A 15,727-nucleotide genomic window follows, 5' to 3' on the forward strand; every position below is an offset into this window, starting at 1 on the left:
GCGAGATCAAATCACAAAAGAGATCCGCAGAAAACTGGCGTAGATTAAAGGATTAGTTTTAAGTGGTGTGGGCGGGTACATCGCCAGTGTAAACGACGAGTGTTGCGGCCCAAAAGTTCTCAAGCGGACGATACGAGCCGGTAGATGCAGCGTGGGTAGGCTCCCTATTAGGACTAATGACTTAGTCAAGTTTGTGGGAAGTCACTGGATGCAGGCAGCAAAAGATTAGTTATTGTGACTATCTTTTGGTGGAGCAACGCATCGGCCTCTATCGGCTGACATGATGCGGATGTTTGTGTTTCATAATTTTTTAGTAGGAGAAAAAATGACAATGAAATTTAACATATTTTTTATAAATTATATTATTTTTTAATAATTTCACATTGTGTACAACTTTTGTAATCCACAAATCATTAAAAATGTTTTAATTAAATGAATACATCTCGGTACGCGAGATCAAATTACATAATTATATTTTAAATTTAAAATCAGTGCTGTCATTAAGTCTAGCAATTATTTTAAAATTATCTCATTTATTAAAATCATACTTTAAATATTAATTAAAGTTGTCTATTATGTCTTCGACAGGAATTTTACTAAAGAATTTGTTGATAGCTTTGATGATTGTGCGGACGATTTGCTTAATAACTGGGGGTGCCAAGTCATCCATCAGTTGTCTCCAGTTCTCATTTGCGAAGGTTGTGGTCGTATCAGCTGTCAAACATAATTTAAAATTAAAACTCGCAACAAATATTTTAAAGACGATTACAGTGAAACGCATTTAATTTTGCAAGTTAGTAATAAACATTGAACAAAATATTAATCTTTTATAAATACAATCGCTTGTAACTATACATAAGTACATAATACAATTTTGAATATATTGATTTCCGATGTGCCAATATATCTGTTATAAATCCATACATCGAGTAGGTTTTCGTAAAATATAAACTTAAACCGACTAATGGGTTTTAATATATCATAAGCAGATCTTTAAGCGTTCGTTGCTCTGTTTTTTGTTAGCCTTTTAATATTCTCATTATCTTAAAAGCTTCAATCGAGGGTTCTGTCTTTGCTATAATATTCCCCAATTCCGAGTCCCAGTTCACCACGTAGATCTAGCACCGACAGGTATCGTAAACATTACGAATTTTGGTTCTAGGACCTTCCGGTGTCGCCACATCGTTTGTGGACAATTGCAATGTCATTTAATTTACACAATGTTGCCTGTCGAGAAAAACACGCGATCTGCGATTGCAACCTTAACTTAATAATTATCTATTTATTTTATGAAACAGTATTTGCAGATCTACGTTGCAAAAGGCCATGTAATTGGTTATGTAATTGTTATCTAGTTCCTAAACGTTAATATTTTAATAGGAACGATTAGAGCATACGAAACCAGTAGATTTGTGCTCAGAAAAAAAAGATTTTTATGATAACAGTTTCCATATGGCAAATTATCCATTAATAAATATTATACAAGGGATTTCTACCCATCTACTGACATCACAATACCTCTGGGTCCATAAGACTCAGAGACTTAAAATTTTGTAGGAATACTTCTTTTGCCGCGGAGCGATCAGCTTTGAACGAATTTAATGAAATTCCACCTGCAAGAGGGGTTGACAGCTAGTCAATTTCATAATATAACGGAATGCTACGTATTTGAAGTACATGTCCAAACCGAGATTCCATCGTTTACTTAAGCGATCAAAGAACTTGGCGGTTTCTCAATCCGGTGAAATAAATGGTGTAAAGGCGGAGTTGAGTTTCTTAAGCACACTTAAAGCTTAGTTACTTTAGAGGTTTAGACGAAACGCCTTGAAGTCTGCCTTCTCACACCCTGCGCTGCTGTACCAATGGACAAACAGCATTTGTTTATGACAAAAAAAACGTCGACAGAATAACTCTGTAAACACGTTGTCTTACCTAATTCTTTGTTTCCATTAAACAAGTTACTAAACTCAAATGTTGTGCTTTCAATGTCGTATTTGTAGTTAGGTGTAACAAGTTTCAAGTGGAGTTCTCCTTTGTTGTTTTTAACGTGCGCTAGTTTGCTCTGGATGTTTACCTCAACGTTTTCTGCGAAATTGCATTTAAAAATTTATTGATGCTTAATAATAAAATATGTACGTAATTGATACGAGAGAAAATTAATTAATTATGTTAGCAATAAAATTATCATGGTGATAGAAATCTAGGCACGTGTAAAGGTCGCTCGAGAGTTCAAGGTTACAATAACCTCGAAACTAGCTTTGGGAGTTTGATTTTTACATTCGTTTTACATTCATACAACGATAATATGACCGTTATTTATTTGAAGCGAATTAAACATTTGAAATATACACAAGTACCAGCGGTAAATTAGGAAAGATGTAGAAAAATTAATAAAAAAAAATTGAAGTTGATTCAGAGTCATTTTAAAAAGCCTGTCAAGTGTAAACTTATTTTGCAAGAGCTGGAGTTATGAGTACATTATGTAGCTTTTCTTTATTAATTATAGTTCATGTTTCTCAAAGATACATAAGTAATAGTAATACCTAAAGCGAGTCTTTAAAAATATTAAGTACTCCTCCAAAGTGAAAAATATCCTTTCCTATCCGTTCGGGAGAGAAAGGGCACTGTCTAAACTAAACTAAACTGTTTACATTTCATCTTTAAGCTAATACATTAAAAATACAAAATATTTTATTCTATAACGCTCCATAAATTTTGAGAAAGATCCGCAAAAAGTCACATGTGTCGCAGGCCAGTTTGGCGACCTCTGCGATAGACGAATGACCCGGGTGTAATTTTTGGAAGCTAATTAATGTCCTTTATAATCGTAATTACTTTCAGTTTTACAAATGGCATATTAAAAATAACTTTACCTGTTTTAATAAGCGCATCGCCATTTCCTTGAATAGGGAGAACTAAAATTTTTCCATCCATGTTGTACTTAGCAGTCAGACTAAGGTTAGACTTGAAGGCTAATGTGAAGTCTTCTGCCTCATTTCCAATGTCCATTCTGTGAAGCAAGTCGACTTAATTTATAACACAATTAATCGTTTCAACCTGTTTATTCAAGGAACAATTAGCATACAATAATTCTCCAGCGCGTCTTATAATGTTATTGTGTTATAATATGAATAGAACTTGTTACTGCATTATGTCGATACAATGTATCGAATATTACTAATGGAAAATTCCAATAATAAAATTCGGGTGGAAGCTAATCAGTATCCAGAAGGAAAGCGAAAAAATAAACTCTTTGAAATTCCAAAATTATTTATTTAACTTAGTATGGATCCAAACAAGAAGTTGACATCTATTATCGATGTACTCTTATTGACTTCAACTACTTCTTTGGATGATAAATGTCTTAGACCTGAGAAGAACAGGTGAAGTAAACTCAGCGGGACTACATATCTTTTTATACGATATAAAATAACATATTTATTTGACATTGAAACAGTCTGAAAGCGAATACAGTCGTAATATCTTCCATGGAGTCATTGATAGTGTAGTTATCGTCAGCATACAAACCTTTGACAATTTTTTTTTAAATATAGTAATAGTAGCTTTCTGAATATTATTTACTAGAGGAATTTGGTATCTGCGGTGCTGGTATCAAATTTTTTAATAACATTTTAAGAATATCACGCGCTGTTTGATTTTTTGACAGGTGATTGGTATTCGCAAAAGCGATGCAATGTTTGTTTTAGAAGTTCTCAACTTTAATAATATTTTAGCAAAGTGGAGCTGCTATTATTCTTTCACGGGAGGCATTCGTTATGGTTGAAATAATAACAGTAAATTTTATCGGTGTCAATTTCAAATTTAATAGACAACAAGGTTTTTTCTTAAAATTATTTAACCCTAGTAACTACTATTTAAGAAAGAAGCAATTTCAGTTAAAATTAACTGGTTATTTGTATTAAAATAGTGTTCGTATTAGTAAGAAGCTAGGAATGATTATTTCTACCCATAATGTTCGATTTTCAATTAATCAAAGTTTCTATTTAATTTGTTATTGCACATAGTGTTAACTTCTAGAAAATCGTGGACCGTTTGTTGTGTTGTGTATCGATTAGGTTAGAATAGAGAAATTGAAAATTATTTCAGATGTACTTACCTCAGCTGCGTAAGCTTTGATTGACCAAGTCCATGCATAGCTGCGTTAGTAAATGTCAACTTTAAGCCATTGCCATCAATGTGTATATCATCTAAATTTACGGGATCAGTTGGGGGTACGCCTAATTCTGGAATTCCTTTGGTGAAATGAGGTAAACTGTTTTCTATTTGCAACCTTATACAGCCTGATAAGTTTTTGTCCTTATAATTACATTTTTTAATGAAGGCAGCTGAAAATAAAAATCGAAATAAAAGTTAAATATTTTACTATTTATTTAGCAAAGTAATATTCAAGAAATACCAAAAAAACTATTTGTGATTATGTCAACATTTCGTACGTGTTAAGAATATAAAAATAAAACATTTCATTACACAATATTTTGCGCAAGGGTCATTTTCATAAATCTTATAAACAAATGCGTAATAGATTTATCTTGATTTAAATTTATAAAGATAAAGGTGTAATTATAACAACAATAGTGATAGATCGTGTATCTGAAGATATTGAAGAAACGACTTGTCCGTTTATATTAAATCAGAATTAATATTTGTTAACTTTGCAATGCAGAGCTAGTAAAAGAGATATGATATGAGATATTATTTGAATAATATAATAACTATTAAAAAAAACTGATTAAGCCTTTTGTGTTTACGTTTTTTTTGTTTGAATACTCTTAAAGTATAGCATAGCAATCATTGTCCTTATACCGGACACATTGATTATTTATTTCGCATAAATTAGAATGAATCGTGAGGCGAATACAGACAAGGAAAAATCCAATAACGCAGAAATAAAAATTATTTGAGTAGATTAAATCATTCTATTATTTTGCGTTGGCAAGTTGTAAGGACAGTGGACAAGCCACATAGCGCGCAGAACTGTTCGAGTCCTGGAGGATCCACCCAAAAGGTTGATAGACCTTGTTAAAGTCTTTGCAGGATGCAGATACAGTCCGCTTCCAGACATTTTAATAATAATAATAATTGCCTACAAAATTTTTTAACTTTTATGTTAGACTTTTAAACATGCGTGTATCTCTTTGTTATTCAATAATTTGTAGTAATAATTCAGTTGTTAATGTAAGTTTTGTAGCTCAAATAACAATTTGGTTATTTCATATATATAAATATGTGTATATGTGTGTATTCATATATGTAAATAAGACTAGGATAAACAGGAATTCTGTTTTGTGTAAAATTCGAAAAAACGAAGATTGATTTATTCAAAAAAGGTAAAGTTTTGCTGGACACTATTCAGGGCCAGCTTGGCATTGCAGTTTATAAAGCAGATTTTAATTCGGCTTAATTGTTTTATAGCTATCGGAAAAGTCATACTCATTATGACGCAAAGATCAAGTCAGAAGCTATGCAAATATCTACATGCCAAGGCCGGATATTATTTTTTTTATTATTTTGTGAAAAGAGTAATTTTTTTTCTAGGTGCTTAGAAACTGTATACAAATGTATTTTTATTTAAAATCTAAAGAACATCGGTTACTTGTGTAGTAAGAAATATTCTTCGAAGAGATAGGCATGTACAACAGTGTTTTAAACAAAAATTACACAATATATTTCAATGACAATTGCAAACTTACGAAATTATTGTAAAGCCTTATAAATTATTGTGACTAATGCATAGACACGTAAAGAGTTCGTGATAAATAAAATTTTTATACAAATCAGAATTATCGGAATATTCAGTAACATAAATGTGACCTTATAAAGACAATATAATCTGAACTTGTAACATTTTTTGAAAAGATAATAATGATAACGCAATACATTTCCAGTTATTATCCGACGACGTATTTGCACATCGTGAAACTAACACAGTAGCATTTTAGTTAGTTTTTGTTCTTCTTCTTTTCAGCTGAAAGACGCCCACCGACCACAGACCACCACATTAGCTTCCACCAAATGATCGCCACGATGACAGGCCTTGTGCTGCCCAAATCCAAAGACTTCCTGCGAACTCCCGTGACTTTAACTATATCGCCTGTCTACCTAGTTGGGGGTCTACCCACGCCGCGATTATCGGCTCGTGATCGCCACTCGAAATCCTTTTGGTATCAACAGCCTACTGCCAGTTCAGATGAGTATTTCTTCGAGCTACCTTGGTAGCCTTGGTTAGTCTTTAATACTATGTTTCATAAAAAAAATGGAAAAGAGAAATCTCCACTATTATCTCTATAATAATTTTTGTACTATGTTTTTCGAGGTTTAGGTATTAATTAGCTTCACGTGCCGATACAATGGTAAGGTTGTAATGGGTTAATTTTATCAAGTGTTACATTACTTATAACTTAGACTTAAAATGTTTTACATGTAAGGTTTTCGTATTTATAAGGCGTTTAAGTCAACATTAAATTAAATATACTACCAATAAGTATAATGTTTTTTTTATTAAAATCGTCTAGATTAGATCAAAATATAGTGCTTTTATTGCTTTTAAATGATTTATTAAATAACAGGTATGGTTTGAATGTTATATCTTGATGTCATTTTAAGTTAATATAAGTTTATAAAGATTACCCTTATATACAAAATGTGTAAAAATACCTTATTCTATTTTATTGTTTTTTTTTTAATTATTTAGTTTTTATATGCTTTTCTTTTACCCTTATTTTTATATCACTTTTTATATATTTATTTGAGGATTTTACACCAGTTTAATAATTGTAAGTAATAAATTCCTCAAATACATTGAATAATAAATTATATTTTTAGGCAACGATTTTTTAAAAAACCTAAATTATTAGTGAAAGAAAAAAACATAGTACTCAATTAGACACAGCGAAAAAATAATTAATGATGTTTTCCTCCGAAAATAAAAACGGGTGGGATAAGTACCCAAAGTAATATTACTATAAAATAAAAACAATTTATTATTTCGTCAATTTAATTAAAAACGCTTATTCTAAATTAATAGTCGAATTTAAAAAAAAAAACTGAAATCTTGAAAATTTTGCCTGTCACACATATTTATTATGATATTCAAAAAATATTCGCGATGAATAAAATTATCAAAAATTAAAAATCATGACAAGCAAACATTATTTACACTGTTGATCATAAAGAATAAAAAAAATCGTAACAAATAATAGCTAATAAAAAAACTTACGTAGTTGTGGATTTTCTGCATAAGTATAACAAAGTAAAGCCGCGAGAAACACTATATTTTTTATTGACTGCATTTTTAATCTCTTAATAAATAATTATCGAATACGTTTGGTCACAGCTCACCACTTACTGCCTCAATGTAGGCTTCGTGCTACTTATTTATGTGCCGACACGATGTTACGTATACATTTTTTATAGCTAAGAAGCTCCAAGAACACCAAGTCGGCCATTACGTACTTTTTTACTAATAAATTAACTAATTATTATAAGTGTTCAGTTATTTTAAAGTCATTGAATTTTGCTCTTCATTGATTATTTTCATATAAATATTAAATAACGAGAATCGCCTGAAAAGAATTTAATAACACATTCAGGACTAGTTGTAAATGCAACATAATCATCATCATATTTTCAGCCGCAGGACGTCCACAGTTGGACATAGGCCTCTCCTACAGATTTACAATAAGATCAAATTAAAAAATTAAATACAATTAAATATACATAGTTTACTGTACAGTGCAAATCATATTTCAAAATTCATCGCACCATAATAATGATTTATTATTTTAACATACTATAAAACAATTCCTGGGCCTTATAAGAAGTCTCAAGGTCACTCATAGAACAATAGAGAGGGCCATGTTCGGAGCTTCGCTTCGCTTCGGAATCAAAGTCACTGGCGACGTAGCTCGAAGAATAGTTCGTCTGAAGTGGCAGTGGGCGTGGCACGTCGTTCGTCACAGTCTATGGTCGTTGGGGCAGAAAGGTTCTCAAGTGCCGACCATGAGCCGGTAGACATTGTATGGGTAGGCCTCCACTAGGAGGAACGACGACGTAGTCAATGTTGCGGGAGGTCGTTAGATGCGACTAGGGAAAGATTGGTCATTGCAGCGAAATTTAGGAAAGCCTATGTCTTGAAGTGGGCAACTATAGGCTGACATATTGATGAAGATAGGTCATCACGTTTTTTACTCAGGACTGTTTATTAATTTTAATAAACAAAATTTGTGTAAAATTAAATAAGGATAGCTAATGATATTTATATAAAATATACTCAATGTGATGTCAAATATATTTATATATTTAATATATACATGGATAAACAGTATTTGTGTAATCATGAGAAATGATTCTTTATTTGTAGTCTTTTTAGCAAATACTACACTTACTTTTTTGTTAAGACAACTTGTAAGTCTATGGTTATAGAATAGTACATTATTTTTGACACCAATTGTTATATTTCAAACAATGCGACTAATGACTGGTCATTTATCATTACATTAACTGAAAATTTATTTAACAGATGACCTTAGTATGGTTATTAACGTAACTATAGGACATGTGATGTTTTCTATCAGAAAATAGATCAAGGCAAACAAAAACACACAACTTATAAGTGTAAATTTGGTCAGGAATATTTCAATTATTTAACATATTTCCATTGGTTTCTAGTAATGTTTACAATAAAACTTTTGTGCTTACGTGTCACCCATTTACGAAAAGTTTTAGATTACACCTATTCATGATTATTATTTATATTATACTATTACCATATTGGTTAAACTTTTACATTGATTACATAGTTTTTTTTTAACTTGATGGTTTTTTGTCTGAGCTTGTTGGGTGAATTGTAAATGCGTACAGTCCTTACCTTGACATTGATCAGAATGTGTCTCTTGCAAATGATACTTCAATGAAACGTTATATGGGTTATTAGATCAGAGGATATTATATAAGTCTTTGCTATTATTACTGTATTAAATTATTTTTTATTACAAATATATAAATAATAAATAATATTTTCACGGTTAATTTTTTGGTAGGTAGGTATGGTCATTTAATTACTTCCTCAATTATAATAGTACAAATTTCTTTTAGTTTCGCCTATATAACACAGTTAATTTGTTATTAATACATTAATTATTCTCAAAATTTTCAAGTTGATTTTATTTAGTTGCATTACATAAATTAAGACAAGCAAAAATGTGATAAAATTCCACTTACTATTTTATTATTATGAAACATCAACAAAGATTTAAAAATTTATATACAAATTTTGATGTATTATAAAATGTTTTTATTGCGCGCAGTTTTTGTATGTATTCATTATAATTTTAATTAAACAGGTTTACTAAAAATGAATAATGTTGATCTGCGGCAAGAGATTTATGTCGCTGTGATCCTATTTTATTTTTTGTTCTTCAACGAATTCGACTTTGAATTTTGACAATTTTGAAATTTTGAAATTTGACATAAGAAGTCATAATTCGTCCAAGGTCATGCCGTTTATTGCCCACTAACTGCATTTTGAAGTCTCTTAGTTACTCTTATCGTCAATATTAGGATTTTGTTAGGAATGAACTGGCTTACACTGTTACCCAAGTGACATTGGTTGATTTGAGTCCGATAACGAAATTTTGTTAAAGGTATTGAAGTTCAGGAACTTCTTGACGAGCCTCGCATCGGGTTTCTACAGCAATATCTGAGCTCACTGATTTTCTGTCTTGGATTTGCGCAGAATCGTATCCGTTCAAGACAAAAGTACAACAATCTAAATATTATATTTCGTACGATGTATTCACAGCGCAGTAAAATAAAATGAGTTTGTTTTTGTGATAATAAAGGCGTTGATAAAACAGCGGGGTTTTATTAATAGAATTTAAATTGTAAAAAGCTAATAGGTGGGCAGTAAAACGCCTGCCAAATAAATATACAATAAGTCGCTCATTTGGCTTTACCATGTCGAAAATGTTATTGGATTATTTATTAATATTTTATAAAGGAAACTAAAGACAAACTGATAATTTGTTGAATAATTATTTGAAACGTGATCTCGCACTACAGGCACCATTGGCAGGTCATGGTCAACGAAATTCTTAAATCAGGATATGCGTAGACGAACGAAATTAAGCAAGTTTGGCAAGAAGAAATAAACTTAATGTTCTAAAGTACTACTAGTACTACGTATCGGAAAGCGAAGCTGGTTGCAAAAACGCTGGTTGCAGGCCGCTTTTAATCAGTCTTATTGGAAAGATATGAGAGAGGCTTATTGCTAGCAGTAGTCTTACGGATGAAATTATTATAATGATATTAACTATAACGATCCTTGGCACTATAATATTAATCAATTAGAGGGCTCTTTAATTCCTTTTTGACTTATTTAAATTATTCTTTTGTCTTACTGTTCAATTCTTACACAAAAATACTTTTAATATATCGCTTTATTGTAAGCTTCAGGGCCGGACGCAATCTTTTCTTTTGCCTGTTTCCGCATTTACCCTTATTTGGATTTCAGATTTATGTGACTGTACGAGTGTTTCGTGTAATCAATTTATATTTGAAATAATGACATTAAATCCTAGATAAGCCGTTCTGATTTCAAAATAAAAATAAAGGCATATCTATTACAGTGAATTCGTACCGGCCTTTATATTATAAAATGAAAAAATGTACTTTCATTGCCTTTTTAATTTTTGATGCTTGAAGTACTAAAACACTATCTTTCACTTGATGTTAAGGGGCGGGTATACTACCTTTTCCGTCTAAGTTTATCTAATTACTTTTACGATAATTGTTTCGAAGCTTAGCTTCTAAAATCGTCGATATTTAGTTAATAAAGAAAGTTTTAAACAATGCAAGGAATCTCCTCACCATTGCTACTGAAATCGGTAATAAAATACACAATACATAATTATTTCCAGGAAAAGACGCAATAGACTTTAAGCTTGGGTATAGATCAGTGTCTTATAAGGATTTAGGATGTCTTAGAACTTTCGGGTCTTTGCTTATTCTCTGCTTATTCATCCGTAAGATTAATAAGTTAAAGGGTTTTTAGTCACTAAATATAACTAAAATTAATTGAGGTCGTTTTTTGCGACGTTAGGTCTATTAAACGAAGCTTTAAAAATATGATTATTAATTGAGTAAAAACTTTTCCTTGATCATGGTATTATAATTTAATTATTATAAACAAATCGTGTATAAATACTAAATTATTTATTAAATAAATGTTAAAATCGAGTCAACTTAAAGTTAACCCCTTTGCAACCTTTAGTGTCAATGGACAACACCGCGTTATTGACAATTCTTAGATGTGTATTAACATATATATAACAGTAACAACTTAGAAAAAAATTTTCACCACCGGAGAATTGGATGAATGGTTACAACTTTAGCACTTTTACTACTAAGTCCTTAGTCTAATGTGCTAGTCCGATCAGTTTGTTTCGAATAACACTCGAAAATCGCCACATATATCGCGACAAGTTTTTCAAAAAGGTCACGGTTGTCAGTGATAATGGGACACAAGAAGAAGTACTATATCAACATCTTCTTCATTTAAGATTCTGTTAGAGATTGCAATTCTGATAAGGTTTAGGCCAGGCTTCCTCTTCCTAATGTAAATCCTTGTGTCGACATATCTGGTTACTAATGGTGGCTGATTAATTTTTTAATGAGCGATCAACATGTTTTGCTTGCTGCTGCTTTTAGATGCATAAATCTAGTAATTTAGTCGAAATGCCTAGTATATACACCCGAATATTCTTTAAGAGATTTCAAAATGTTGGTCAGAATAATATTTTAATATACAAAAGAGTAGAAAACGCTTATCTCAAACCTTATATGTTGAAGGTGAGAGTTTTTAGCTTTGTTACAGTTTTGCTTAGGTTAACATTATTCTGCTGTTTATTGTAGAATTTTTGGACATTAAAAATGTGGTAAAACTTTTGCTGTATAATACCGCGACAAAACCCACGATTTTATTTTTTTGTAAGCTGAAGTAATACTCTGTTTAAAACGGCTTTCTACGGATATTATTTTTTACCCAAACTGAAGCTTTAATTTATTTTGGATTCGCTGTAACCTGTTAGCACAGGGATGAGCATATAATATATACGCTTGCATAAAAAGGTGCCAAACTTATCATTAAAATTTTCTAGTATTTTCGTTTTTCAGGTGTTATCTTTTTATTTTTATTTTGAATTATTATTTTATATATACTAATTCTAATTTTTATTAAAAATAAAGCTTTGTAGATTATTAATAAGTGTTACATTATATACATGCACCAAAAAAAAATTAAATTGGGTCTTTGATTAAGAAGGTGGCTTACCTCTGCGTCACCATAGCTTTGGTGACGTATGCTGTTTTCATTTAATTATTTGGTACTAAAATATATTAATAATATCTTTATTTTTAATTTCGCCGATGATTAAAAATTTTTGGCGGTGGATAATCGCATTGGCCTAGGAATAACCCAAGACTGTCGTTTTGTCTGTGCACTACATAATTTATTTATTTATTTTTAATTTCTCGAAGCTTTCCCGGTACCTATAAATACTATTTTAAGATATGTATTTTTATATATTTTTTACAAAATTATAACACACTGTTACTCATTATTGCTCTAAAACCACTTAAAGTCATGTTTTTATACTATACAAGATACTTAATTGGTTATAGTTGTAAAAACTTTGAAGTGGCGAATGTATTAAGCATTAGTCACCTAAAAGTCTTAATGCTTTAACACGTATTTTCAATTACCTTGTATAGAGTGATCATTTTATCGAATTGCGATAGGTCAATAACTTTTGGCAGTACCAAAATTTTCAGAGGTATAAGGTAAATAATTGTTAGTTTTAATATGTTGTAATAGAATCAGGGTAATTTATATTTTTGAAATGTTTGATTTATGGATGTACCATACGTAAATAACAGTAAATTAGATAAACATATGCTATATATATATATATATATATATATATATATATATATATATATATATATGTACTACATATATAAATATATGAAGTATATATATAAATATACTATATTCTAGACCATGTTTACTTGAAATGAAATGAATAATTTATTGATCATAATATATAAAACTCCTATTCTTATTAAGGTTGATTAAGTGCTATGATGATGTTACCTAGAAAAAAAAACTAAAGAAAAATCATGAAACTGATATATGCAATATTTTTGTTTCCAAATATAAATTTTTGCAATGCCACTAAAATTTTGCAACTTCAAAAGATCTTTCCGATCCACGAACACTTGATTATTGGATTGTATTTGTTAAAAATATAAATATTAAGAACAAGTTTACAATAATAATCTTTAATTCGTTGTAATTTATTTTTTGTTCTCTATTTGTAATTGGAAATATCTTTATTCAAGTAGGCATTGACACGCAGTTTTCAATCATCGACGAAGCTTATGTTTGTCTTGTTTTTTTTTTTAGTTTTTATCTCGAAAACTGTTAAACTATAGTACAAATAAGTAAATCATAAACTGCGCGATTTAATGACTTCTTGGACAAATGGTAATGTAATACAAGGTAGATGTTTGTTGATTAGACTAAAACATTACGAACCAAACTTAGGCATATGATAAATTGCTTTGATAGGTCAATGATTTTACTGTAGCGTCGTATACTTTTTGTTTTAAATGTAGGGAAATGTTTGATTTCGTTCCAAATATTCACCATTTGCAAGAGAATTTATTCTTCGTATTTCATTGAAAGAAAACGGTGGAGAAATGTTTTACTTATATTTACGAAAATATATCATTTACGAGTCTTTCTATTATCTGATTCAATTATTTTGATATCGTGGACAAAAAACGGTGGAATTCTTTATGACTGATATCTGTAGAGATATTTGACAGTATGCAATATTTACCAACTCTTCAATTAATTGCATATTCAACGCATACGTAAAAAAATGTTGGTTCACCAGTAAAGAAGTTGTACTTAGCACTTTTTTATGATAATCCTTTAAACTATGTTATAACGTTTTTATCAGCTTTTTGTTAAAAAAAGTGATAATTAAGATAAAATCAAAATAACATTAAAGTTTGGTTAATTAAAACACTAGTAATTAATTATCCTTGAAAGTTACTTTTTTTACCTTAACCTTCCTTAAAAAAGCTTGATACCTATAAATACATTTTTAATAGTATATTAATTCAAAGTACACGTGTATGTTACACGTGTATATGGTTTTTTTTGAATATTTTAATTTATGGTATGTCCATATCATATGAAGACTAGTTGATATTTTTATGCTATATATATAGTGTACTATTTATATAGTAACACAGTTATTTAAACAGAGATATGTTATGTACTAGAGTTTTTATCGTATATCTGCAAATGTCATCGATAATCCATTTTTGATACAGGACAAGGTTATTAATATACACAATCAATGTCAAGTATACTTAATGCAAACGTAAATGCAACTTAATTAATGTGAACCACATATATACCTTGAAGTTTTAATGCATCAAATTCGCCAGCCTGAAGACGTCGCTAAATATATATTATAACTACATAAAATATGAACTTTTCGCATGAATATAGAGGTAATGCAGTCGCAGCAGCTTTAAATTTGAATTTAGAATTCCAAACAAAATGACATAATTGCCAGTATTGAGAATCGGTAATAATACAACTGACAGACGTCTTCAACCGAAATTGTGAAGGTCAGGAGAAGCTCAAGTCCGGTTATCGTGGCGGTCTGCGCAATGCAGTTTGCGTATATCAGCTGACATGATGAGACGATGATAAAAGTATAAGAATCATGGGTCCGCAACCTATACGTAAAGCAAAGGAGATCTCGTAATGACTGTTGAAGGTTTCTGAGAAATTAATTATATCATTGCTTCAATGCATGCAAAATTAACTACGAACAATCACGTTTGATTATAATTTCAACCATTTGTTGATTAAGGCGATGCAATCGCAGCGTCTTATTTATCAGTTTACAATACTAACTGTGACATTGAACTTACTCTCTGAACTTTAAAAGTTATACAGAGCAATATTATAATTTTTTCCTGCTATTCGGTAGTTTAATACAGACTTATTTAAGTCCTTCTTATAAATCCTTGTTATTTTTTACTGAAACTTAATTACTAATTTGCGCATACTGGAGGCAACGATGCTAAAATAACATTAAAAAAATTACCATTTTAACAGTGATCATCTTGAATTATAAATAGAATTAAATTTTACATTATATTTTTTAATTTACTGTAAATTTCAGCAAATCAATTAAATTAATTTATATATTATTTTGATCCCAGCATGATAAATATATCATCAACATCACTTTAACCCTGTGGTTACTTCTACTGTTGGATATTGGCCTCATAAATTTCCAACAGCACAGGTTGGAGTCGGCCTGCATCCAGCGTTTTCTGACGTTCACAAGGTCGTCTGCCTGCCTTTTGGGTGGCGAGCCTGTATTAAGTTAATTGCTTCTCGAATTCACATTAACATTCAATAAGATAACAAGATTCGACAGGGTGAAGACTAAGGGCAAGGTGATGGTATATTATTACACGAATAAAGGCTCAATAGGGTGCTGTTTTGAATATTAAGCATCAAGACAGTAGTAGTCATTAGGGAGAAGATAGATCACAAAATTAAATCAAATATTATTATGTAAACATGTAAATATTCGATTCTAACATTCGGAGT

At 30.4% G+C, this 15,727-nt stretch overlaps 1 protein-coding gene across 1 annotated transcript; it reads right to left on the bottom strand.

Moving 5' to 3' along the window:
• Window positions 1-367: 367 nt before the first annotated feature.
• Window positions 368-7,371, bottom strand: LOC137928823 (circadian clock-controlled protein daywake-like). The gene is made up of 5 exons (XM_068771809.1): window positions 7,238-7,371; window positions 4,118-4,346; window positions 2,874-3,010; window positions 1,933-2,085; window positions 368-714 (listed from the first exon to the last, which is right to left on the bottom strand). Exons 1-5 carry the CDS (start codon window positions 7,308-7,310, stop codon window positions 557-559), a joined length of 750 nt encoding a protein of 249 aa, XP_068627910.1. The 5' UTR covers window positions 7,311-7,371; the 3' UTR covers window positions 368-556.
• Between the last annotated feature and the right edge of the window lie 8,356 nt (window positions 7,372-15,727).

Source organism: Battus philenor, unplaced genomic scaffold (genome assembly GCF_028537555.1).
Source record: "Battus philenor isolate CCGP_79_NKW_IND1 unplaced genomic scaffold, ilBatPhil1.0.hap1 SCAF_4, whole genome shotgun sequence".
In the NCBI taxonomy this organism is placed as follows: Eukaryota; Metazoa; Arthropoda; class Insecta; order Lepidoptera; family Papilionidae; genus Battus; species Battus philenor.

Excerpts from the sequence above, each read along its gene's own strand:
- LOC137928823 (XM_068771809.1), bottom strand. The coding sequence starts at position 7,310 with ATGCAGTCAATAAAAAATATAGTGTTTCTCGCGGCTTTACTTTGTTAT. Across the intron at positions 2,086-2,873 it reads CGATGCGCTTATTAAAACAG|AAAACGTTGAGGTAAACATC; the intron begins GTAAAGTTATTT and ends GCAATTTCGCAG. Across the intron at positions 715-1,932 it reads TAATGGAAACAAAGAATTAG|CTGATACGACCACAACCTTC; the intron begins GTAAGACAACGT and ends TATGTTTGACAG.